The 27,056-nt window shown below is 37.6% G+C and overlaps 1 protein-coding gene across 9 annotated transcripts in view; it reads right to left on the reverse strand.

Annotated features, from left to right (window-relative positions):
- The window catches only part of LTBP1 (latent transforming growth factor beta binding protein 1), a 198,862-nt gene that overhangs the window by 117,886 nt on the left and 53,920 nt on the right, over window positions 1-27,056 (reverse strand). For 8 of the 9 annotated variants that reach the window (XM_032683256.1, XM_032683257.1, XM_032683255.1 and 5 more), the window contains one exon: window positions 13,657-13,824. In XM_032683256.1, coding sequence (XP_032539147.1) covers window positions 13,657-13,824 — 168 coding nt within the window. Of the gene's footprint in view, window positions 1-13,656; window positions 13,947-27,056 lie in introns of those variants that run through there. The other variant, XM_032683259.1, reaches the window with a different exon arrangement.

A 27,056-nucleotide genomic window follows, 5' to 3' on the forward strand; every position in this document is an offset into this window, starting at 1 on the left:
GTAAATTCCCGGCGAACACAAAAACTAAAACCCGCCGGTGCAAAATATGCCATAAGATGATAAGGTGATGCTTTGAAAACTGTGGGAGCTAAGTCTAAGGGAAAAGAAACTACCTACTAACCCTTGCATCCTCTGTCTTTTAAAACTGCCACAGGCTCACAACCTGTGAAAGAACATTCCTACCCTAACTCAGGAAGGGGGGAATACTGATTTGTCTTAAATATAGACTAACAATGTGTCAGAAGTTAGCTGTTCACAGACAGTTTGTTCCAGCAACCAGACCTGAAGCTGTACCACTAAAATTCAAGCTGAGAAGTCATGAGAACAACTTTTATGCAGAAGTAGACAAATGTCTCAACTGCAAATGAAAAACAGCACCATTAGATTTCAAGATACATAAAATAAACCCTGGGGATTGAGTCCTAATAAAGAGATGGAAAGAAACTTCTTTAACCCCATTTTGGGAAGATCCCTTCCAGGTACTGCTCACGACAGAGACCGCAGTGCATACAGCAGAACGAGGGTGAGCACACACGACCAGAGTGAAAGGACCTGTTGCTTCACCACCCCTGAAAGAGTGGACTGTGTCATCAACGCCTGGGGACCTACGACTTAAACTCCAAAAAAGACCTTTATGAATTCATCACCTGAATGGAGAAGACATATCGAAGGCTGGAATGAGTTATCCCCAGAACAAAGAGACTTAAAGGCCCGAGAGGTATTTCCTGAAAGTTTCTGTATAAAACCTAGCCAAAGATCTTGGTTTCAGTTAGTCCCAGGACAAATTCTTAGGAGACAGCGGTTTGTTTCCTGGAAAGAAGGAGCCATACCCTGGCAGAGTGGGGGGTCAGGTGCATATTTTACTGATCGCTTAGTTAACCCAATCCTTGTGTTAGCTTGTGACCTTGAAAAAGGAAGATCCCCTAACTCCCGGACCGCCACCACCAGATCGCACACGCTGTATAAAACATCCGTGGGCTCAGCATGATGGTTGAGTAGAGTGTCAGTGTAGGCACTGTCACCGTAAATGGTCCTGTGTGGCCTTTAACCGACATATACATTGCCCTGAGTGTCGTGACACGCAGGGAGATCAACCCCAATTAGAGTCAGTACAGATAAATAAGCTGTTTTGTGGGTGGGAATTGTTATTACCAGTAAATTGGGAAATATTTGAAACTGACTGGTATGCAGCATTAAGGTACAGTATGATGAAATTTTCTGGAGAAACAGCCCAAATTGACTGCCCGCTGGATGACTTTAACTTTATAGACCCCATGTAAAGAATGTCACAATGGCTAACAATTTATATATTGATTAATTAGTGAGAATAATAATTCTGTTGACAGAATCTGTTGTTGTGAGATAAAGTGAACCTTCACCTGGAAACGAAAAACTGGGCCTTAATTAAATTAGAAAATCTAAAAGGGGCAAGACCAGGTTAACCTCTGAACCTGCCACTGACAGCCAGCCACGGGATGCAACCCCGTTCGGGCATGGGCCGTGGAGGCTTAAGTTATACTGGACCCTTTTGGATACTCTGCTGCTTTTGGGCTCACGTCCTGTCTGACGAGTGTACAAAATGCTACCAAACTACACGATATAAAGGCCGTATGATTCAAAGCTTAAGCTATCACTCATTTGTCAACAAAGTCTGCTATGACTATAGACAACTGAACACTTGCAACACGGGTTCTCGGCAACTATGGGTAGCACAGAATTTAGGAATAGGGGGAACCAGGCTGGGACTTAGTTGTCCTAAGGGAGAGGAATGGATTTGTTTCACTCAAGAAGGCCATTGGGACATTTCTGACGGTGGTGGAATGCAGGACTTGAAAAGGGAGGAAATAATAAAACAGAGGGTGCAAACTACATTAAAAGAAAGAACACAGGGAAAGCCTTCCAACACAGGTGACTTATACCAGAAATTGAAAGACAAACTAGGAGAAGATTGGCAACTCCCGGGTTATGGAACTAACCTATATATTGATCTAATGGAACGTATTATTCAAACCTTAAATTTATCCAAGTGCTGGATTTGTAGTGGACCTTTGATGACAGAAGAGTGGCCCTGGAAAGGTACTGGTCTCACCCCATGGGAAATTTTAAAATGGAATCACTCCCAGAAAGCATCAGAATCTAGGCCCCAAGGTTGGATTTTAATTTCTGATGTGGTTGGGCAAGAATGCATTGAACGGAGAGGTAGGGAAATATATAAAACCAAAGTAGGAGAGTCCCCATGCCTATCAGTGAAAATAATCAATACCACAGGAGAATACTGGTGGCCAAAGAACCATTAGGGTATTGGACTAACAATATGACTGCAGACTGTACCTGGCATGATGAAGCTCAAAGCTGGTGGTGTAATGAAACAAATTTAAAAAAACCCTTTTGAAGAGCATGAGAGAATTAAAAACATATTGGGACCAAGCAGGTAGTACCGATTTAGAATGGGTAGCTCTGGAAGGATTATTCTGGATATGTGGAAAGCGAGCATATACACAGCTCCCTAAAGACTGGAGAGGAGTCTGTACACTAGGTATAATCCAACCGAGGTTCTTTTTACTGCCCCCCAAAAAAGGTATGAGTTTAGGTGTACCTTTGTATGATGATTATGGAACCATACGCCGAGAAAAAAGGGATGACATTGGAGGAACCCAAAAGTGGTACGATGATGAATGGCCTCCTGAACGAATCATTGCTACTTACGGACCAGCTACTTGGGCCCAAGATGGGACCTGGGGTTATCGAACCCCCATGTACATACTAAATAGAATTATCCACCTTCAAGCAGTCATGGAAATAGTAGCCAGTAAGACAATTCAAACTCTGGATCTAATCACAAGTCAGCAATCAAAAACTCGAGCAGCTGTGTATCAGAATCGGCTTGCCTTACATTATCTGCTAGCCGAGGAAGGGGGTGTGTGTGGTAAATTCAACACTTCAGATTGTTGTCTACAAATTGATGATAATAGACAGGCAGTTATGGATATTGCAAAGGATATCAAAAAACTGACTCATGTACCTGTACAAAAATAGAACTCTATGCTCGACAGCCAGTGGTGGGATAACTTGTTAGGAACAGCTTGGTGGAAGAAAGTAGGATTCTTTCTATTATGCGCGTTGCCAGTATACTATTTTTACCATGTTTAATCCCTTGTTTCATTAGATTGATAGTTTCTGTAGTACAAAGAATGCAAATATCAACAATGCCGACAGATCCAAAGACAGCTCAAAGTACCAAGGTACTGTTAGTCACCAGAACTCCACCTTCCCAAGATGAAGAAAATGTCAAATTAATATTGTCCAGATTAGAGCAAAAAACTCGAATCAATAATTTTATAGAAAGAGAGGAGGGATTGTGAGAAACTGAGAAAATGATTCGAGCTAATTAAGAGAAAACAGTGTAAGGTCAATATGACCTGGAGAGAGAAAAGAAAAACAAATTGTAAAACTTAATTGGGCCCCTACAAAGAGGTAAAACAAGTTACCTCCCTTTTACCTTGTGTAGGATTTATAGTGAGAGAATTTTGTTTAGTTAGCTAGATAATAGCACCTTTCTTAAAATTTATAGATAACAAGCAAACATCTGCTGAATGTCTGATTTAACAATATTATGCTTATAGATAACATTCTTGTTAAGAAATAATGTTTATACTTATGTAACTAACAATGTGTAATGTTTATACTTATGTATAATGAATATTCATGTAGTAACTGGAAATAAATGTAGAACAACTGTCTTCTTTGGGTGTGACAGGCGTTGGGAGTTGTTGAACCCCTTCCCTGATCACCCAGCGCTGATTTTGCTTTTATCATATAATAAATTCTGATTGGAAATTGCCCGATTGGGTTTCTATTTCTCACAAAACCACCCTGGAATAGTTAAAAAACTTGAAAAACATAGGCTATCTATGATTTTCTGGCACTGGTTGCATCACAAGCAATTGGAAAGTTTTCTAGGGAGTTGACAGAACATGAGGATTGGGGAGGATATTATTCAGAGTTTGAGTAATAAATTAGATCATTGGAGACCAGTGAAATGCAAGAGACTCAAACCCTGGAGTTCTGAAGGAGGAAAGGAGCAGAGTCACTGCTTGTGAGTAGGAAGGATAAAGGTTACTCGGTAGAGAACGTACAGTTGGAAATCCATAAAAAACCACACAACTTCACCACTCATGGCGGTTCTTATAACAACACACAATAGGTGTATAAATTGTTGCACAAGCTGAGTAAACCTAAAATACAGTCAACGCTCTGCCTGCTCATGTCCATTTCCAAGCAATTTAACCATGCACCCAACTCCCCTGAGTTGTGTACAACCTCACTGACAAGCTTCACACCATAGTGTTGTACCCAGCCCTGTCTGTTGAAATGTGTGCAAGTACAAAAAAAAAAAATCCCTTTCCCCCCTTACCACAGGCTTACGACAGGCTTTCTATGTAACTCTGATTAGATAGAAAGAGGTGTTCTAGCAACTACACATATAGCATCGTGCTAGTTTTGGCTGGGGTGGAGTGGCTAGTATGAAGGCTGAGTTTTGGATTTGTGCTGAACACAGGGTCGATAATACAGAGATGTTTTTGTTATGGCTAAGCAGGGCTTACACAGAGGCAAGGTCTTTTCTGCTTTTTGTACTGCTATGCTGTCAAGGAAGTTGGGGGTGCATGGGAGCTTAGGAGGAGGCACAGCTAGGACAGGTGACCCCCAATGACCAAAGGGGTATTCCAGACCGTATGACATCATGCTCAGTATATAAAGTAGGGGGAAGAAGGAGGAAGGGAGAGAGGTTTGGAGTGATTAAGGTTGTTCCCAAGTAACCTTTGTGCATGATGGGGCTCTGCTCTCCTGGAGATGGCTGAACACCTGCCTGCCCACAGGAAGCAGTGAATTAATTCCTTGTTTTGCTTTGCTTGTTTGTGTGGCTTTCGCTTTTCCTATTAAACTGTCTTTATTTCAACCCATAAGGTTTCTAGTTTTTACCCCTATGATTCTCTCCCCAGTCCTGCTTGTGGGGGACTGAGCAACTGGTTGTGTGGGGCTTGGCTGCTGGCTGGGGTTAAACCATGACATGCATCTAACATAACAGGCTGCATTTAATATAATCAAATGATAAGTAAGAGAGACATGAAGGACCGTACCAACCGTAAAAGGTAATATTACAGCTTAGGCTATGAAGCTGGTCTCCCCTGGTTACCTATACCAGCAGTTTCCAAAGCAGGGTGTGCTCACCCCAGACAGTGTGCAAGACAAACTATCTGGATGCTGGAAAAAATATGTTTTGTACCATTAATAAATAAAATAAATTTTCAAAACAGAGTTTACTTATCTTTATCTTATCCATTTTACTTTCTATTTTGTATATGGTTTATAATGTAGATGATATAGAGATCACAGACATGATATATACAGTAGTAGATTTATAGAATTTAGAAATATACATATATTAGGGGTGTATGTTCAAAAATATTTTACCAATAGGGATGTGCTATCAAAAAAATTTGGAGACCACTGCCCTATACAACCTATGGATAGAGGCAGTCTCTCTTAGGGAGAAGTCAAAGAACTCATTCCTAAATTATGAGATGAAAATTTGCTGAAAGTTCTCCTAAACTTGAAATATCTGAATAATATAAAATATAGAAATTTGATTTAATAGTTCAGTTTATCATCTTTAAAATAAACTGAAAATGAAAACAACATGGCAAATCAACAAAGTATTGAATAAAACACAGATCAGAAATACTCTGACTGGGTTTCTTAAAACTCAACCCTCTTCCTGTGCAATCAGAAAATATCAAATTTTCTTTTTATTTATTGAATGTCCCTAAAGACTTTGTAAGACGTTAGCAAAAAAAAAAAAAAAAAAAGTTTACAGTTCCCATAGACTTGAACTTGATTCCCATTAATAAATCCCTGGTTGAAAATTCAGTTCCCCTTTTTTAACCGTTTTTATGGACATTTTATGGATACATAGAAAACCCAAAGAACTTAAATGTATGCATAATGAAGATAGAATCCATGTTCCAAAAGAAAGATCCAGAAATCTCGGGGCCTTTACACTAAAAAATAGTCCTCTCCATTTACAGTGATGCTCAAATCTAAGAACCAATTAAAGGTGGAATGGATAGATGGAAGTTATATGGGCTACATGGTACAGTGACTAGGGAATTCTCTGGAGCAGAATACACCAAACAAGAATAAACAGGAGAGAGGTTGAATGGGGAAAGACTGTGATCAGTAGAGCAGCTTGCTTCCTTCTGATTGCACTATGTCCAGAAGGACACACTAAATACAAACGCATTTGCTAAGAAATCTATCCATGATAAATGCCATATTTTAAACAGTAGAGAAATTTTTCAGACTCTTTCTTCTGCACTTGCATAATTCAAAGGCAACTTTCTTTTTTAAGCCAAAGTGGGCATATACTTGGTCTTCAGTGAGGTATGTGCAAAGACATTTAGTTTAGCAATAACAAAATTATAGCTGTACAAGGTGGTGTGTTTATTTGAATATGCAACAATGTAATCACTCAAATAAATGCACTCTTAGTTCTCTTTTTACAGTACTTCAAGTCAGATGAACATAAACTAATCCCTATAAATTAAAACCATATAGAGTAATATAAAACATTATGCATTTTAACTTTGTGTTCTGTTTTGCTTTAACTTTTGAGGGAAACATACTCCATGTGTTTTTGAATGGCTGCAGGTGTGGATTTTGTACCAATTCCATTTGTGGTTTTTCCTATGACTGCACATCCAAAAACTGTGTTCTCTGTAATATACAGTTTGGGGAGTACTTTGAGAGCAGATGGACTTTTGCTTCACAGTGATGGCCTGAAGCCCTTAAGGTGAGCAAGGGAGTGGAAATGAGCTGCTAACAGGCTTGTCTAAGTTCAACTTCATTAAAATCATCTGACAGAACAATCTCCTTTCTTTAAATTATCATCTGGTCCTCATTAGAATCAGAGGTAAAGATGTCAATTTAGAATAATTATTTTAAGATTATGAAGAAAGAGCTTAGAAGATGCTGTAAGCATCTATGGTAGAAACCAGAACTATTTGTTGATGACAAATACCAATAAATACAAAGGGGAAAGAAATCATGCCTTCTTAACAGATGTGGATATCGATGGCAACAAAATCCTTAAAATACAACTTTTCTTTGTAATTTGAGTATTGATGGCCTATAACTGAAAATGCATTAAAACCCTGAGTGTTGCTCAGACTACAGAATGGTACATTTACATTACAGAGTAGAATTTTAGTCCACTAGTAGTTCAGATTAGGAAAGCCTATACTGAACTACTGAGACTGTAAGTAAATTATTAATTAATTCTGCTGTGTGTTCAAATTTATTTATAGAACAAAGGTAGACTGGAAAAAAAGGAATGTCTTTTAAACTGATGCTCATAAGTGGTTTCTCCAAAATCATTTTGCATAGGCTCTTGAAGCTGGGAAATACCTTTTTTCCCCAGTATCTTCTATAAGGCAGAGGATAATTTGTAATAATAGTCCCACCATTGTTTGTCCTTCTTTCAATTTTAACCTCTCAGTTCACTGTCTGAGGAAAAATACTTGGCCTTCATTTTGCTGCAGCTGTTACAATGCTGCTGAATGAAAAAATATTTCTAGCATGGTCATCATTTATACAGATTAAATTTCAAATTACCAGATAAAGCAGTGGATAAATTCTAATGTCCTGATCCTTTTCTTTCTTAGTTTTTTTCTCTGAGGCACACATACTCTAAAAGACTGACCAACTTCCTTGACTACTGTTTCAGGAAGTTTAAAAAGTTCCTCTTTTAGCCAAGTTGTCCAAGAATTCTGAAATTTTCAAGTGTCTGCCAGTGTCTGTTAAAAGAAACAATATTTCATCTGGCAGCAAAAAAACCCCATAAACCAACAAAGCCTGACAGGGCACAAATTATAACTACTGCAGGAACAGTAGAAACAAAGCTTTTACCAAATAAGGCTACAAGGTAGCCACCACAGAGACAGTAAAAGGACAAAACTGATAACACTGAACCAATTACAAGGTTCTTACATCGTAACTTCTTCAGACTGTCAAGTTCAAGTGCAAAACTCAAGGACGTTTCAAAGTAAGACTTCACTCTTAGCCACAGAGAATATACTACTAAAAACAGACTGTGAACTATCATATGCTGTTCTCAAGAACAGCTAAGTAGTTATTCCAGAAATAAGCTTCTCATCAATTAGGTTGTCTGATGGAACATAATCAAGATGAAAACAAGAGCATTAAAAAGAAAAATCAGTTCTCAGTTATGTTACCAAAATGAAAAAAAAAAAAAAATCTCTGCATGACATTTGTTACCAATTATTTTTAATCCTCCATTTGAAAAGCTACATATACATCTGCTAAGTCTCAGATGAAGCCACAGGAATAGTTTTGCTGGGGCACAAGTTACATAGGTCATACATGACGGGTTATCTACTCAGGCTGACACCATTTACCAAGTAGCAAACACCACTTCAAAAGGGAAAAGAAAGCATCTCTTCTAACATTCTAGCAACTCTTACTAAACCTAGTATAACAAAACAAAGAGTAAAATATAATGGGTAGAAAACTGAATAATGTATACCTAGCAAGTTGCCAAAAGAGACTGTGACTGTAAATTCTCAAAAATCCACACAAATACTTCCACAAGCTGTTGGTCTTTTATATGCCTTCATGTGTCATCAAATTCACCTTCAAATACTATGTACAAAATGCCTTTTCATCAAAATAATACTGAAAAATCTTCCTCAAATGTCATAGTCTTAGAGTTCGTCTTCAGTGTAGCAGGATATGTGTAGTATATATAATTTGGAGCAAAGAAATAACTTTATTATATACCAAATTGTATCAAGAAAACACCATTCACTGCCCTTGGATTTCCTGTCATATGTAAACTAAAGCAAAATGTAGTTGGATGGCTTGGCAACAGGTTGGCTTGCTTACAGGTAATTGCCATTTTTAACAAGCACAACTCTTTGATAAGACCTAAAAAGTGCTTGAACAAAAAGAAATGTTAACTCCTACAGCATTGATAGTAATTTGTGATCACATGTCTCAATAAAATTCAGAAACTCAATCAACTTTTTGTGAGACAACTGCTTTAAATTTTCACAGTTCTAAATAATTATGCTCTCTAGAATCTCTTCTAGAGAGGAAATTCCACTAGAATAATAGTTACATAGTGAGTCATTTTACTAAATTTCCTTTGAATAACCTGTTGTTTTAAAATATTTTCTTTTAAAAATTTTAAAAATTTTCTTTCATTACTTTCAACAGAAGTCCAAATAAAATTTGAGCAAAATGCTTCTGCTCCTTCTTGGAAGTTTTTGTCTATACATAATTGGAAACTTCTGAACAGCCTCAATTATCTAAAAATATTTATACAGAGCCAACACAGTAAAATAGGAAAAAATTTTGATAGAAAATTAAAACAGGAAAAGTGCCAAAATTCAAGAAACAACATAATTTGAGCATTATTGCAACAGAATATGCAGATCACTGTGTTCTGTGCTGAAAGTTTCAAAATTTATGATTAAATATGAAGGACCAGATACATTTTAACTTAGGACACCATGTTCACTTGGAGAGGGAGAAGGCTCTGGGGAGACCTTATAGCAGCCTTCCAGCATCTTAAAGGGGCCTACAAGAGAACTGAAGAGGGTCTTTTTACAAGGGCATGTAGTGATAGGACAGGGGGAATGGCTCTAAACTGACAGAGGGTAGTTTAGATTTGATATCAGAAAGAAAGTCTTTACTGTGACGGTGGTGAGATGCGGAACAGGCCACCCAGAGCTGTGGATGTCCCATGGCTGGCAGTGTTCAGGGCCAGGCTGGATGGGTCTTTGAGTAACCTAGTCTAGTGGAAGGTGTCGCTGACCATGGCAGGGGGGTTGGGATTAGATGATCCCTAAGGTCCCTTGCAACTCAAACCATTGTGTAATTCTATGAGTCTGTTTCCTTGCTTGACACAAATACTGTCAAGTGCTCAGACACAAAACTCCTACAGAAAGATATGCACTTTCACTGAATAACATGCAACTTTAACTTCTCATTTTTAACAGTTTGAATGAACCGGTTTAAAAGAGATGCAAGGTTGCAAATGAACAGTGAATATAAACCTAAGTATTAAATGGCTTCCTTTACTGTCATTCCTGCTCAATGAATGAGGCAGGGATCCTATGGAAAACATAAAATATAAATCTCTAATTAAATACATATACACAATAGTGAAAAATACAGAAGAGCATGAAAACATTACTTTGGGCATTTACTAATCCCTTACTGCTTCATTTTACAGTAAAAAAATTAGTCACTGTCCTCCCACTCCTTGCAGAAAGAAAATTCATTTCAAAATTGGAATGTGGAATAATTTTGAGGAGAAACAGGACACATCACTGAGTAACTTCAACAGCAAAAGAGACAGAAATCGCATGTGTTATTCTATTTGCAGCCTTTCCTATGCACACACATCAACCCTGTTTTACAAGCCTCTACAGATATATCAGGACTGAAATACCATACAAACTGCACATGCATCAATCCAGATAGAATAATGAGAATCATCTATTCAGCAAAAGTTTTCACTCCGGTTAAATGCTTTCTTCTCTAAGCCAATCAAATATTGGAGGTTGGTTAGTTTAACTGTGCAACATATCCCCATTCACAAAATGAAATGGCAAAAAACTCCAAAGTTTCACTGAAGCAGCCTGGCAACCAAGATGATCCTTCCTTTTAAATACCAAGCTTTCATCACCTTCAACTGCAATGCTAGGAGATATCCTTGACAAGAGCCAAAAACCTCAGCTACCTGAAAAGCAGCATTTCCCCCAATCTGCCCCCTGTTGTGTTTTTTTTTGTTCTTAATAGCTTATCCATATCTTATAAAATTTTCAGGAAACAGGATTTGTTCCTTGCCTGGGTTCACTGGTACCAAGCTTCAGCTGAAATGACAAACTCAGCACATTTTAAAAATCTGAAATAGCCCATGCAAAAGCTTGAGGAGCTTCAGTACAGGTATGATGACTTACTTATTTTTCTCTGAAAATAAAAGGAAGTGTTTACAAAGTTCAGCACAAAGTTTATTTTAATCAAAAAATGTACTCTGGTTCATTAATAGAAATAATAGATTATGAAGAACAGAGCAAAGTGATGTCGAACTTAATCTGTCATCAGAGAAGCTAAATTCAATCTTGTGTACTAGAATGCTATTCCTACTACAGAAATGCCTTTAAAACTAAAAAACCTAAAGCAGTTTCTTAATTTCCCCACTCACAGTAGGTATCTATTATTAGTAATAGCAGTTAGTTTTCCAAATAGGGCATGTGACTATCTTTTCTGGTTTTAGGAAGAACAATACTTTTTAAAAAGCATACTGAAAAAGTGCTGTCCATTGCTTTAAATATGCATTTTCTGACATGACATTGTGTTTCATGGTTGCACTTTTAAATGTCAAATGATCCAATAAGAGTTTCCATGCACTTTGGATAAACAGTAAATAAAGAAGTTTAGAACAGAGACTTAAAAGCAAAAAGCACAAGTAAAATATAATACAGATGTTAAATATATAACCAAAGTTCAGTATCTGCAAAGACCCAAATTACTTCTGCTTCATGTGTCGGGAGACACGTCCATCAGGACAAGCCTAAGCTAATGAGAAGCACTAGTTAGAAAGTAGATATAAAAAATTATTCCAGTAGTGTATATATTAATCCTCGATTCAAAAACTCCTGAAAATCTGTGGATTTGAGCGAAAGAACTCAATCTACAGGTGTAGGATCTCTCTTCTCCAGCTATTATGACATTACACAGCATTTCTAACTGGAGACTCTTGAATTCTTAGTTCAGACGTCTTTCTTATTCTTCTGTGAAAATGGCAACACTTAGAACTGTGGTGGACCCTTTTTGTCTTTTAAAGATAATAGGGAAGATAGATGGCTGCAGGCAGATTAAAAATCCTTATCCGTGCGTAGCAACTTGTTTTTATACATTTTTAAACATAACACTCCCTTATCTTTTCACTGAATACTATTATAGACTGCTTTTGTTGCATATTTCTAGCAGCCCATTGTACACAGTGCATCACGAGCTGCATGGCCTGAGGCCAGGCAGGAAGGTGTGGAACACGTCTTCACAGGTCCATTTCCACTCTCCAAGTTTTCAAGTATTTGAGAGAAGGTCATGTTACAGCACAGATTTACATAGCAGACAAATTACATGACTGCCTGTTCTCAGCATTTCATAATTTCAACAGAAAAATTAGGTCAAATGAAAAGGGGGAAGAATAACCCTATCCTTTCACAGTAGTCAGAAAATTAAACAAAAAACTTACTTACCTGTTGTTCTTGCCAAAACAGGTAAAAATTCTGTATTGGCAGTAAACACAAATTTAAAGTATTTGATTTACATTCCGTTACAATGGAGGTATTTTTTAATGCCTCCAAACAACCATAAACGAACCCAAAAATTCGCTGTACTGCAGCAAATCAAAAACACTGATTTTACTATTAGTCCAAAATGTGCACCCTTTCACAAGCATGTATATTATCAAGGAATGCATTGGTAATTTCAAGGGTTTCACACACAGTCTGACAGTCTAGTAGGAGTGTTAAAAGAGGAAACTGCTCCTTGTATCATCTGTCTGAATGAAAAGAATAATAATTTGGAACAGCTTCCCCCACCACCACCCTTAGAGCATAAAATTTAGTGCACTTTAAAAAGGGCAATATTGGCCAGCCTCAGCATTGCCTGCACATTATGTTTATACTAGACAGAGACTAAAATTACAATGTTCATATTTTCAGGATAACTACAAAATACCTTCCAAGAACAGCTAAGGATATCATAATGTAAAACAAATTTAGCAGTGTTTAAGTATGTATCCATATATCTGTATTTCCCTTAGCTTACAAGACTAATACTTGCACACAAATTCCTATGTAGCGTACAGTTAAAATATGCTAATCATTATCCTAGATAGCTTTCAGGATTTGTTTCAACACAGTCAAGCAGTTACAGGGTTTAGTCTGGCATACTGTTGAGACTTTTCTTGAGCAAGCAGAAAGAATAAACAGTAACAAAGAAATTACTGACTTCAGTAACTTTAATTAGACTTAACATTATTTCAGTTTTTAAAAACGCCAAATATGAAATCTGATTTACTTTCAGCAGAAAGAGAAACTTTTAAGCTGATGCATATTTAAAAAGGATTGTAGTTTTAAGGAATTGCTGAACAAATTTTTGAAGCCAAATTCACTGCATTACCTAGATTTTATGTGCATTTGATACCTATTCAACAAGTAAAAAAGAGGAAACAACTTTTTGTGGGATCTGTCATTTTCTCTATTTACTAATACGGAGGGATGAATTTTACCAAAAGCTCCAGCTTAGCATGTTGCAGCCCTGCAGCTGAAAGTTCAGATGAAAAATATGGGAGCTTTTTTTCTTCTGAGACAAAAGGAACTTTTGGGAACATTTCCGAAGGATACCAGAAAGCTTGCCTAACATACAATGGTTCCTACTCAGCACAGCCCTCCAAACAAAGAGTAACAGAGGCACAACTGGTATTAATAACAAAACATCTCCTCCCTCTTTTAGCCAAGAGAGGACAGCTAAGGACAAATACAGTTTCAGAGTACTTACCTACTCGGAAGTTAGTGGCTGTCAGAGTGTCAGCAGCATGGCCGTTTTCACTGATGAGGGTGGTTGTATTTCCCTTCTCACAGTTGTTCTGACAGTTGCCTTTGGTGCAAGTCACTTTACAGATGCTGGGTGTAAAGACCACCTTGATGCGACCAGTGTGATTTCCCACTGTCAGTGGAGGCAAAGAAAAAAGAAAAAGTAAACAGATCACTTTGGTATCCATTGATTTCCTTCAAAAAGTTTTTGGGAAAAAAAAAAGGCGCGGGGGGGGGAAAAGGCGACAGGTCTACAGGAGGAGGGCAGTCTGCAGTGCTCTCTCTCATAGATCTCCAGTGGTGTCTCTGAAACAGGAGTAGGAAGCTTAGCAAACAGAACTCCGGGATCCGCTCCAAAACCACATTTAAAGTCAAGTCACTGGAGTGGGATTAGTAATCACAATGCTGCACTTTATTCACAGGCAGACAAAGAGCAATACCAAGGGCATGACAGCTTAAATAGCCAACCCTGACAGGCAGATGTAATGTAAAGAGGCTGGCTGTGCACCTAGAGGTGAATAAACTCTTGTGTACTCCTACATACTTTTCCTGTTTCTGCACTTATTAAGTCACTATTTGTAGCTCGACCCCTGGAAATGTTTTAGGCATGCGGCATGTCTGAAAACATCTGTCTCAAATCTCCTGGCACCCCAGCCCGAAGTGGTCAAACCTTGTGACGCAGTTGCCTGGACCCATTTTTTCTTCAGTTTTTTGGCACTATTTTTCCACAAGGATTTACATACTATAGACTGAGCTTTGCTATCAGCCTTCATTTAAGTAATAAATAGCTCAGAGAAAAGGGTGAGGAAGTATCAGTGCTCTAAAATACTGAGATCAAACATAAAAAAGAGCATCTAGCATTTTTTCATATACTTCCTCACAGTCATTTTAAAAACTTGAATGTAATAAAGATTGCACAAACACTAACTTTTAAATTAAGCTAATTAGAAGAATTTCTTGTTACAGAATTATATTTAAAACCAGATGTATTTGATTCTACATCTAACAGCTGAAGACAAAAAAGATATTAAAACTGCTCATTAGGAAAATTAGGGAAAAGCACAGATTCCATGTGCAATTATTTAAAAAGAAAACTGTTTTTCCTCCGCACACTTCCTAATAAATTCAACAAGTTCTTGTAAATATATCACAGCATCTTTGTGGAAAAGATGCTATCAAACCTAACAATGCCAAGAAATGATGCAGAGAAAGAGAAGCATCTCCTTCCTCATGTCATAAAAATAAAAAAGTTGCTGGATAGTTGCCTAACCTAGTTTATGAAATACCCTCTGGACAAACATTTTTTGAAAATCTCAAGAAAATTAAGAAAATCTTCCCACTTCAAAAGAATATAAAGCCTTCTTATTTCTGGCTCTTCATAAACAAAGAAATTAAAGCAATTGTGCCAAATGTTTTGTCTACAGTAAAGGCATTCCTCTATTTGAACAGCAGCTGTAGTACATATGCTCCTACCTTATTCTGCCTTAACAATGGTTAGAAAAAGCAGAGCCTAGACAGACACAGGAATAAAATATTTCAATTAAAGGTCTATATTGTGATTTTAGTGGATTTAGAAGATACCTTGGTTTCTTGCATGCCAAGCATTTCTTACAAAAATTAATATGTCTTTACCAATAAACAGATATAAGTGACTTGTGAACTGCTGAGGATAGAACTTCTAAGCTTTACTTTTGTTAAGCACAGTGTCACAAGCAATATCGCCATCTTTGTACTTTATTCGCAAAGTTTTATATATATATTTTCCAAGAAAAGAGTCCATTTTATATTTTATATTTCAGATGTTTTAGCAATATTTTTCCTTTAGGATGTGATCTAATTAAAAAAACATGGTTAGTTGAGTCACAGAAGTCAGTCCTGCCTACACTGTAGAAACCAGTATTGGAGGACCTAGACAAGTTTTCCAGCTTAGCTAAAAACAAAATAATTTGGCTTTGTCAGTGCTGAAAGTGAAGAAAATGCAGAGCTCAATATGTGAGCAAATACTGAAACTGGATGGAAGTCACATGGTTTGTGTTGCCATGGCATTGGGGAGGAACGTTGAGGCCACGTGGTTTCATTCTTCTACCTGACACCCAGAAATGTTTTGTACAAACCATAAAGAATGGAAAGTTTGACCGTAGTCCCACCCGCAGCACTTTGCACAATAGTGGTTAATAAGGTATAAAAAGTATCCCAATTTTCTATCTAACTAGGGCATGACAATTCAACATGAAAATGCAGGTACAGATCAACAGGTTAGTTGGCCCCACCCTCCCCAGAAGGGACATCTTTTGGTAAGCCTTGCATCCTCAGCTACGCTGAGTGTTGACACAGGATATTAAGTCTGTGATCGCAATGGTATTGTTCGTGCTATATATAGCTACTCTGAGGTTAACATGTTTATCACTAGCAACCCAAAAGAACCATCTGCAAATGTTGCATTCAATAAATCGTACTGTTCACAAACCCAATTGGTTCTTTCTAATGTGACTGGACCTACAGTGCAAAGACTATTCATGCACCTGGTGTCCAGTCCACAGTTATGTTTTTTAAATAGTCAGCAAGTCAGTACAGATGAAACTAAACAATGACTTAATTCTCCTCCACAGTATTCCGTACTATGGTGTTGAGCACAGAGCTGCAGCAAATCTTGGGTATAATGTTCCTAACAACAACAACAACAAAAGTTATCACAGTTTAGATTTTACCAGAAAAACCTGTAGCAAAAGTATTTTAATGGAAGAGATGCCTTAGTATAAGACTCAATGGAAATTGTAAAGTTTGCCTTTCAATCCTTTTGGATGAGGAAATATTAGTATCTAAGTTTGGGAATAACAGCAGTTGAACTGTAGTTTCAAAAACACTGATCAGTATCTAAAGAGCTAAAGGATAACCACGAAAGAACACTTAAATGCAGCTTTTCAGGGAAGAAGTCTTAAGAAAACATAGTGTAAGCCCTAGTCCCTACAAATATTCAATCATTATTTAGCAATGTTTTTCACAGAATATCCTAAGTCGGAAGGGACCCAAACGAAGACAGATTCCAACTCCTGGCTCTGCAAAGGATGACACCAAGAATCACACCATGTGCCTGAGACGATTGTCCAAACACTTTCTGAACTCTATCAAGCTTGGTACTGTGACCACTTTCCTGGGGAGCCTGTTTCGGTGCCCATCCACCCTCTGGGTGAAAAATTTCTTTCTAATATCCAACCTAAACCTCCCCTGACACAGCTTCAGGTCATTCCCTCAGGTCCTGTCACTGGTTACCACAGAGAAGAAATCTTTATCTGCCCCTCCTCTTCCCCTCACAAGGAAGTTGTTGACTGCAATGAGGTGTCCCCTCAGACTCCTCCAGGCTGAACAGACCAAGTGACCTCATCCACTACTCACACAGCTTCCCCTCAAGGTTTCACCATCTTTGTCGCCCTCCTTTGGATGCTCTTTCATACTTTTATAGGCTTCTTATATTGTGGCACCCAAAACTGCATTGAAGAGCACTGGCCCTAGAATGGAGCTCTATAGAAATCCTGTCATAATCTCATGTACTATAACCCTTTGGACCCAACCTGTCAGCCAGTTTTTCACCCATCACATGAGGTATGCTACTTATTTTGCTATAAAACACATTTAATTCTCAGATATTTCAGTTTTGGTAGTTGCAAAGAGATAGAAAAAAGACAGCTTCATATTCTTTAGATGTGGGAAGATTTTCTCGATCTTCCTTAGATTTATGAAAACTCTAATGACACTTATTTTCTTCTCCTTGGCTAGCAGGCCACATCTTTTAACTTCAATTCTTCTGGAGACATTTAGGAAGGATACAAAGTCAATGATGGCCCCTGAAGTGAAAACTGACCAGTGTACGAGGTGGTGATGTTATTATCATTCTTCTCTGCAGTTGCACCTAAGTAGACAGTACTATCTTCACAAATTCTGAAGTTTAGGGACCTTAACAGTGAGCTTAATACACCCAAATTCAAACTGAAAACAGACCACAAACCCTTTTCCTGAAAGGAAGCTTTTAGCAGAAACTGAAAGTTTAGACTCTTGGACTTCCTTGAACCTTTCCCTTTCTTCCCTTCTGTATTTGGGTTTTTTTTCTCCTTCTTCTCCAAAGCAGAAAATTTAATTCTAAATGAGAAATTATATATTTCAATATCTCTTACCGATTTTGCAGTATTAATGTTAAAACCCACAATTTCGTGCTAGAAAAAGACCATAACTGCTATAGCCTTGACCTCATAGCTCATATTAAAGGACACTAATTTTAGGGAAGCCTACAGATTATTTTCCTCTTTAAACTCTTGAACCTTTACTGATGATGCCATTGTGACATAGACATGACAAAATGTGCAACTTAGATTATCTCAAATTCATTTCTGGAAAAAAAATGATGGTGCTACAGCAACACACCTGGGATAATTTTTATATATATACATATATATATATATAAAGAGAGAGAGACAGAAATTTATCATAACTTCAAGACCGATTTTAAACATGTGGAAATGAAACACCTCACTATGCTCTTAAGTATAACACCAGACTGAAGAAATACAAAAATGAGAGCAGATAAATAAATGAGTCTAATGAAAGACTACAAAAGTAGAAGATACAAACATCAAATAAACGTCAAAGCTACCAAAAAAAATGGTAGAACTGGAGATAACCTCAGACTGTTGTTTTAATAAAGACAGGATAATCAAGATTATTAATACTGGATAAAGCTTCATCCCTGAGCTAGGTAGCAAACACACAACAAGGATACTCAGCCAACAGTGCCATCATCCTGCCTCATAGTCCAGGCTCACTTAAACTTAAGAACTCCATGATATATTTGTCAAAAGAGATCAGTGGAAGAACGTACCCATAATTTCCAAAATCTGTAAAATTCTTGAGCCAGATTAAAAAAAGAAAGATGTCTGGCTAAAGTGATGAGATTTTACTCAAAAGTTGGCACCAATATATATGTGATTTTCTTTCCATCTCCTTAAGTCACTATGATATAGTGAACACAGCAAGCTCCTGCTGTGATAAATTTATGATTTAGCAACAACTGCAGGAGAAATGGAAAATACAAGCAAAAGTATTTCTTCATAGAGTCCCTTCTGCCCCCACTGTCCATTATGATAAACTGATGTGTTTTTTTCTGCATTAGCAGAAAAGGTGAATAAGTTAAGACAAGGCAGGTGGCAGGTTTTATGTCCAGGTGGTCACAATGGCTCACACAGCCATGCCTGGACAGAGTTGCATAAGGGGAAGAATTCCTCCTCAACCTCCTGGGTCCCTGTGTAATGCAACTCAGACTTGGTTTCCTTCTAGAAGAATTTCTATAAACACTTTTTATTCTTGGGTTTATGGCTGCCCTCACAGATCCAATATTCTGACAGCATTCAATAGCTGTAGTGGAGCTCAGATGATTTGTGGCATGCCCGTGTTTTGTGGGAAGACAATGGGCTAGCAACACTAGTGAAAGCAGAACTGGTATTCAGTTAAAAAGATGACTACATAGGTCAAGTGGGGCAAAGAGAATAAAATATTTTAATGTCTCAAAAAATACTGACGTTAATGTGTGCATGATAGTTTTGTGCTCCATAGTGATGTAATCAAAATGATTCACAATAAAATTTAAAAAAAGAAAAAAAATCTAAAGCAGTGGCTTCTACCAGCCAAGTACACAGTGTAGCTTACACATATATCTCCCATAATCCTTGAGTAAAAATTTCTGAAGCTACTTTAAGAGGGGTTATGGGTATTTGGTGAGGTTTTTTGGGGTTTTGGTTGCTGTTGTGGTTTGAGGGTTTATTTTAGTACCTTCACTTATGACAAATATAAGGCAAATCCTTATCCTGAGGCAAATCTCCTGTGGAAACAGAACTACTAGAATTGTAGGCTTTCCATTAGTACCTCCAGGAGTGATATACACTACTCTTTTTTCACTACTTCTGCACTGAATGCAGTATATTTTCATATGTTTATCTACACAACGTCATCGGACCTGAAGATTCTATCTTAAAATTACATTCTCTTCCCAATGAGTGTAGATTATCTCAGGTTATCTCATGTTTTCAAATTATTACCATGATGCATGAGGAGAGCTTTGAAATTAAATCTTCTCAAATCAAAGCCAATTAGCTTTTAAGTCGTTAATAGATTCAACATTTTAAATTCTCGGATGACCAACATCCTTTTTTTTCTTAGTTAAATGCTGACAGAAAAAAAAAGAAAAAGGAAAGAAGCCGAAGGAAATTACTCATTTCCTAAAACAGGTGTCTCCCAGTTATTTTACCAGTCCACCTGGCTTAGTCCTTACTAAATATGCTTGTTCAGCCAAAATGAAAGATGACATTGTATAAAAATCAACCACGTAAGTAAAACAGTTAAGTTCTCAGAGTTTTTGTCAAATTACCTTTTTCAGCTTGTGACAATATATGAGGAAGTTCTGTCTTGACACCACTTAGTCATCAATTTGAAAGAAAAGGAAAAAAATAAATAAAAACCTAGTTCCCGAAGATGAAAACAAGTTGAACATATATCTCAGGAACACCATCATCTGAAGATTTCTAATGCTAGAAGTTAAAGAAGAAGGAAAAAAACAAACAAACAGGAAAAAGAAAACAAAAAAGAGAGACAGACACACTAGATTGACATACAGACCAGAGGCAGATCTTCCCTGAAGACCTGCCTTTTTTTTTTTTTTTTTTTACAGCAAACTCTGACAATATTCCTCTGTGGATCAATTTCTAACATACTTGAAGACTGCTACCATCTCTCATTTTCTCCCTCAGTCTAATTTCACCAGACCAAAACCATTTAAACTTTTTCCAGCGTAACAGGCCATATCTTTCCCATCACAATAAGAAAGATATTAAGGTATCAGTGTCCAAAGGAGGGCAACAAAGATGGTGAAAGGCCTTGAGGGGAAGCCGTATGAGGAGTGGCTGAGGTCACTTGGTCTGTTCAGCCTGGAGAAGAGGAGACTGAGGGGAGACCTCACTGCAGTCAACAACTTCCTTGTGAGGAGAAGAGGAGGGGCAGGCACTGATCTCTTCTCTGTGGTGACCAGTGGTCAGTGACAGGACCTGAGGGAATTGCCTGAAGCTGTGTCAGGGGAGGTTTAGGTTAGATATGAGAGATTTTTCACCTAGAGGGTGGATGGGTATCAGAACAGGTTCCCCAGGGAAGTGGTCACAGTACCAAGCCTGACAAAGTTCAAGAAGCATTTGGATCATACTCACAGGCACATGGTGCAACTCTTGAGGATGGTCCCTTCCAACTCAGCATATTCTGTGATTGTCATCAGCATGTCCTGTGATTGCAGATCTCCATCCTTTTTGTTTTGCTTTTGATACCACTCACTTGGTCCTCATCTTTCTTTAAATACACTGTTCAAAACCACACTATATTGTAGCTGAAGTCTGATCAGTGTTGGGGAGAGCAGCAGAATTATGTAATACAGCTTTACATAAAATGTTTCTATTAGTATAACTTATTTTTCTCTCCAGCAGTGCACTACACATACCTCATACTCAGAACCAATCTGCAGGCTTGGCCAAAGGGGCACAGATCTCCCAAATAACCTTCTGATTTGCTGATGCAGGTATCATCCCAGTAAAGCAAGTATGGAACATTCCTTGCATGACCTTAGCAGGACTGAACTCAGCCTTTACTCTGCTCTGAGCATAGAAGTAAAACCTTCTGCATTCAAACCTCACCCATCCAAAAATCAGGCAGAATGTGAGCCTTATTCTTTCTCTAAGTCACAAGCAAAAACAAGTCTGAAAACTACATGGATTCAAAAAGGCAAGGCACAGCTAAATAATTTGATATTTGGCTTCAATATATAATAAGCCACTCTTCCTGAAGGTAAGTATCTTCGCTCTTTCCAGAAACTTTGTTACCTTACCCTTGTACACCTCACACAGAGTTCTCTTTTCATAACAACTGGGAGAAACTAGACATGTCAACAAAATTAAAAATAAGATGATCCAGCTTTATTTTGTCCAAGATCCAACACCTTCTCTAATGCTCAAAAGTACACCCCACAGTTCTGCATAAAGTGAAGTGTACTTCTGCACACTCATCCAATCAAACATTTTGAGCAAGATGACAGTACAACAAGCTGTATTTGATCTAACATATCTAGACACCTGTAGCAACACATTATTGAAATGTAATTAATTTAGCATTCCTTCTAGTTTTTGTTACTTCTGTAACTCATATTTTTGTTGCATTTGTATAATATTACAAGTATTTTATCAGCTAATACAGCTTAACCTTTGACATTTGGTCACTTTTCAAATACTCAGTTCTACTGTCTCCATACAAACAAAAAGGGTTTCCAAAAGAGCAAAACACAATTCAGCTACTTATTATGACAGTAACTGAACAGGGGCATGCACAGATTTTTTTGTTGCCATTCTTATTGCCACTGTTACACTTCTCTATATACCTATTTCTGATTAGCCATGTCACTACATCTTTGCATCATTTTCTCCGTCTGTCTTGTTTAGATGCTCCTACCACAGTCTTCTCCCTCCAATCAGAACTGAGCTCTCAGACTTCCTGCTTCTCTTTGTGCTCTTGTTTCTTTGCCCTCTTTTTAATCCCTTCTTGCTTCTTCAGCATGCTTGAGACAGGAAAATAAATCATCCAGAAAATTTGATGCTTCAAGGGTATGGAAGAAGATAACTGAAAAGAGGATATCCGGAAAAGTCTTCTCCTTTCTGATTATCACAGGGTACAATCTCTTCCTTGCTCTCTGTCACAGAATAGAGCAGAGAGAATTCTGCTGTCTTCCTTATCACCATCCCCACCACCCTTCAAAACATACTAAACTACAGCAAAATCTATGGGATATTCTAGGAGAGGCAAGTAACCCATTCTTCCATCCTCTTAATCTCAGTTTAAGATAGAGATAAATATAAACAGTGTACTGTTTGAAGTCATTTATTACAGCAACACTTGCTTCATTCAAGTAGGTTTCCTTCATTAATTTTGACAAACTCTCCTGTCTACAACACAGGTCTTCTGTGTTTCATATGGATGGCTGTCACTTAAAAGTAGTAAAAGAGCACATGCAGGCACAAGTGCCAGGATTGTTTAGAAAGACATTCATAATTCTGTTTACATGCCAGCAGAAATCCTTTGCTGATAAATTCTCTCACTGACACAGCCTTTCTAAGAGCAAGTCAGAAGAATTCACAAAAATTACCATCATTTTTGTCCTGTGCAAATGCATAACATAAATAAGCATTGATTTGAAATCTGGGATCTCTGTCAGCAAGTTTTATGAATCACCTTTTGTCTTCCTTGCCCTTTTTACCACTACAAAGATTCTTTATATGCAATTCTCAGGCAATGAACACCCTATCTTAAACTACAGTCATGCTCCATCTTTAAAGGATTGTTAAGAACTCTAATCAGCAGTTGGTAATGAGAAACATAACTATCATTTCCCTTCACATAGTTAAAAATTATTCAGAAAAAGGTACCAACCCAAATAAATTTGTCACCACAAAGCGGTTTGTTGTCTGATGGAATGGCCTCAACTCTATTCAACTGAACTTACTGGATGATAATTCTTTTAATCTGTTTTGTATTTATTTGATTTAAAGGTATCCACGAATGGATATGATGCTAAGGAGCTAATTTTAAGCCTCAAGTTATACAACTAATCAGTCCTAGGTCTCTTTTTCAAGGGACAAGAAAAGTTAATTGCATGGAGCAAGCAGCCTAACCAGCACACTGAGCAGAATGTGCACAACCCATTAAACAGAAAACGCTGAGGACCTAAGACTGCTTAGTTCAAATTTATTTAGGGCTCAGACATATTTCTTTGAAGATCTGGGTGACTGGGTTCCAGAGACCAGTATGACTGTGCTATAGCACTGCTTAGGGAGCTTAATCCTGCAGGAGAGTTCAGTTGACTGCCCCTCTAAGGACAGGCAGGCAGTCAAGTGCTTCAGCTGCAGCTTCAGGTCTGAATTGCAAAATATTAGAACCCAAATAACTTGTCTTTTTCAGAGTGAAGCACTTATCATGAAACAGAACTTCAAGCTCTTCAAGAGTCTCATGCTTGAGAGTTCACATCCATGCCTCAGGCTTGGGGCTGCATACAACTCCAGCTGTAAGGAAATCAGCACAGCATTCAGGTGTACAAGCCTTTTTAGCTTCCATTCAGGTTATTCAGCTTCTTAGGTACCTAAGCATATTTGGACCCAGAAGGCTTTCACTTGAAGGATATGGAAATAAAAGCCAAAAAGCCACATTTAAACACAGACATACACCTAAGGCAGAAAGTCATTCTATGCAATCCTCATCTCAGCTGTAATGAAGCAGCAGTGACTTCACAGGCCACTACAAGCAACTTTCTGCTGGAAGCTACTGAAGGTAGCTTTACACACAAACTTACAGCCATACAGGAGCTTTATTATTACCAGCCAAATGCAATGCCACTGTCCACTTTATCAAAGGGACTCTTTCAAGAAGGTCTGAATTTGGCCTTTATACACTGGGAATGAGAGTCATTCCCACTTGATCTTACTCATCTAAAATTATGCATTTTGCCTAAGATAATTATTTAGGCTTCTTTCACAACAGTAATACAAATAGTACACGACAGTATTACAAGTCTTAAGTTGGAAGAGCATTATTTCTTGAGAAAATAAATTCTTGAGACAGTTTCCCCCTCCCAACACAAGCAACTCCCTTAAATGACAAAAAGAGTCTAAAGTGCAACAATCAATGTTTATCATTTCTAGGAAGAATAGTGAATAAAAATTAAAGTAATATTACCTTTCTAAGTATATCCACTTAACATTCCATTTCCTGAAAGGAAACAACCGAAAAGCACTAAGGAAGTCAACAAACTGTAAACAGTGATAAAGGACAGGACGTCATGGAATTAAGTTATAAATGAACATAGCCACCTCTGCATGCTGAATCACCATTAAAATTCTTCTCTCTCAGCGCTGCATGAAACGAAGATCTTTTTTTCCTTTAATTTTCCGAACAGGGAAAAAATGACAACAGAAATAGGGATGTCACTGATTTTAAAACCTCAGATTCACTGCGTAGTAAAGGACCTTCTTCTTGTAGTACTTTTTTTGTCAATATTTGTTCATTCCCTGTGGCATAGGCAACTGCACTGATGGAGAAGAGCACTTTTACATTTCCTGTGAAGAAAAACAGACTCAGCTACTTGCAACAATCAGAATCAGTTCTTGGTATCAAAGACTTGTATCACAGCAACTCTGGAGTTACCCTGGTTAAGGGACTTTTGTGTTTGTGTGGGTTCAATCAGTCTCTATATCCACCCTAAATTAACACTTTTCAAACATGTCATAGAGGTTTTCCCTTATAGAACTTTCTGGAAAGTTTCCTCTTTTTTTTTCTTCTTGAGAAATTTTTGGGTTTGGAGCCAATTCTCTTTCATTGCAGCAGTTGAGACACATGTGTCTCAGTCTGTGTTTTTCCCCAGCTACAGCACACTTTGAACTGATTTTAATTCTGTTTGTCGGATCACCAGTCTGGTTTTCCAACATTTTTCCTTATGGTGCTGTATATCAGTCTCTGTCTCCATGTTTTAAAGCATAGAGATGATAATTCATTTTTGGGTGAATGTAGCATTTAAAATAGTTTCTATAAAAGTACCAGCAGCCTTTGCCTGTCACACAAACATTCAAGTGGTGAGCTCAGGGCCATAAAATCTTTTCAGAGTCCAAAGAGAAAAATACAGTACTTTTGGGGGGATGCTGATTTACTGGCCTCCTCAATTGTGAGCCCTTCATGGATACACAAACAATCATGAAGACAGCTTAGAAAGGGTATTGTTAAAATGCTTACAGCTACAGTATATTGAATGAAACAGTCTGTATTTATACAGAGCTATTCTGATTCCAAAGCCTTCAAAGAACTCCATAGTCTTTTATAAATGCTAAATAAATGACATTCATTTGTTAAAGTTATTTTTTCAGAATCTGTCACTCTATTTTTGAAGCAAAAGCTAAGTAAATGTGCTGCTTGATTTGATAGTTAGCTGTATTAGTGTGAATCTAGTTAAGTCACTTAATTTACATCTTGAGTTGAGTCTATTGTTTCCAAGTCCTGCTGGAATCAAAAGTAAACTTTAAATAGCTGTTATGAATTGCCATGCCATTCCATAGTGGGATGGGTAATGGTCTTAAATGGGAGAGAGGAAAAGGGCGCTTCACTGAACTTGTTTGGATTTTGTTCTCAATAAAACCACAGTGCTGTTTGACCCCGATGCTGACAGCATCAAATTTTTTTCCTTAAACTTTTTAGAATGTCCCTGAAAATTCCATCCTGACTCTTGAATAGGAGGAAAGGCTTTGAACATATGTGCAAATGTTTTGCATTTGAGAACACAAAACAAAAGAGTCCTGGACATTTCTACACCTACTATTTCTAACCCTATTTCCTTGTATTTTTTTATGTACAGCTTTAGTAGCAAGACATGAATGTCAGTTGCCATGAGTGACTGAAGTGAATTTCACTCTGCATTCCCTCCAAATATACGATGTTGTGATTTTTCAGTTATTTCTTCTTGTTAGCCTTCTAACTTTTTACCCACCTTATTCTGCTGGGTCATATCTTGTTCAGAGTAAAGCTTTAACACCCTCCCTTACCTCCAAATTTTCCAAAACTTTGTTAGGAAAGTTACCACTGTTTAACATCCATAAATCCATTGATAAGCAGAAGTTACAAGGATCATGATGCAGTGCTCTGGTTAAGATGAGCCAGTGAGAGAATTATTTTGCTGTTTATGCAGAGTGGTTCCACAAACAAATATCAAAAGGAGGGTGGAAAGAATATCTGACCCAGTGAAGACCAGAGGGAGACTTTCCTCTAAAGTCAACTCCGAACTCGGGCAGAATGTCAAATCATACAGATGCATTTATGGAACAAATGTTGTATCTCTGTGTGCACTTTTTTAAACAGAAAAACATGTATGTCTTTTATAGCTGTTTACCCATACTTCCTGCTGGGGAAACACTATCATCATGAAGCAAGTGTCACTTAATGAAGTCAGAATGGTGCAATTCCACAAAAATAGCTTAAATTGGAATTTCAAAGTGACACCTGTTTTTGCTCAAGTCAACCTATAAAGTCATTGTTGAAACCAGCTTGTGTAAATTATGAATGAGCTTAAAGAAGAGCTTCTCTAAGTGATCAGTTCATTATGCTTCCAGTAGTAGGAAAGCCACTGTTATGCCAAACTCCTAACAGGGTATTCTGCATATGACAACTGTAAGTGCTGGGACATTTTCTTCCACATTAATCTTATTTCATGTAAATAAACACATGTAAAATTATGTTGTAAAATATGAGGCAATATAA

Source organism: Chiroxiphia lanceolata, chromosome 3 (assembly GCF_009829145.1).
Source record: "Chiroxiphia lanceolata isolate bChiLan1 chromosome 3, bChiLan1.pri, whole genome shotgun sequence".
Lineage (NCBI taxonomy): Eukaryota > Metazoa > Chordata > Aves > Passeriformes > Pipridae > Chiroxiphia > Chiroxiphia lanceolata.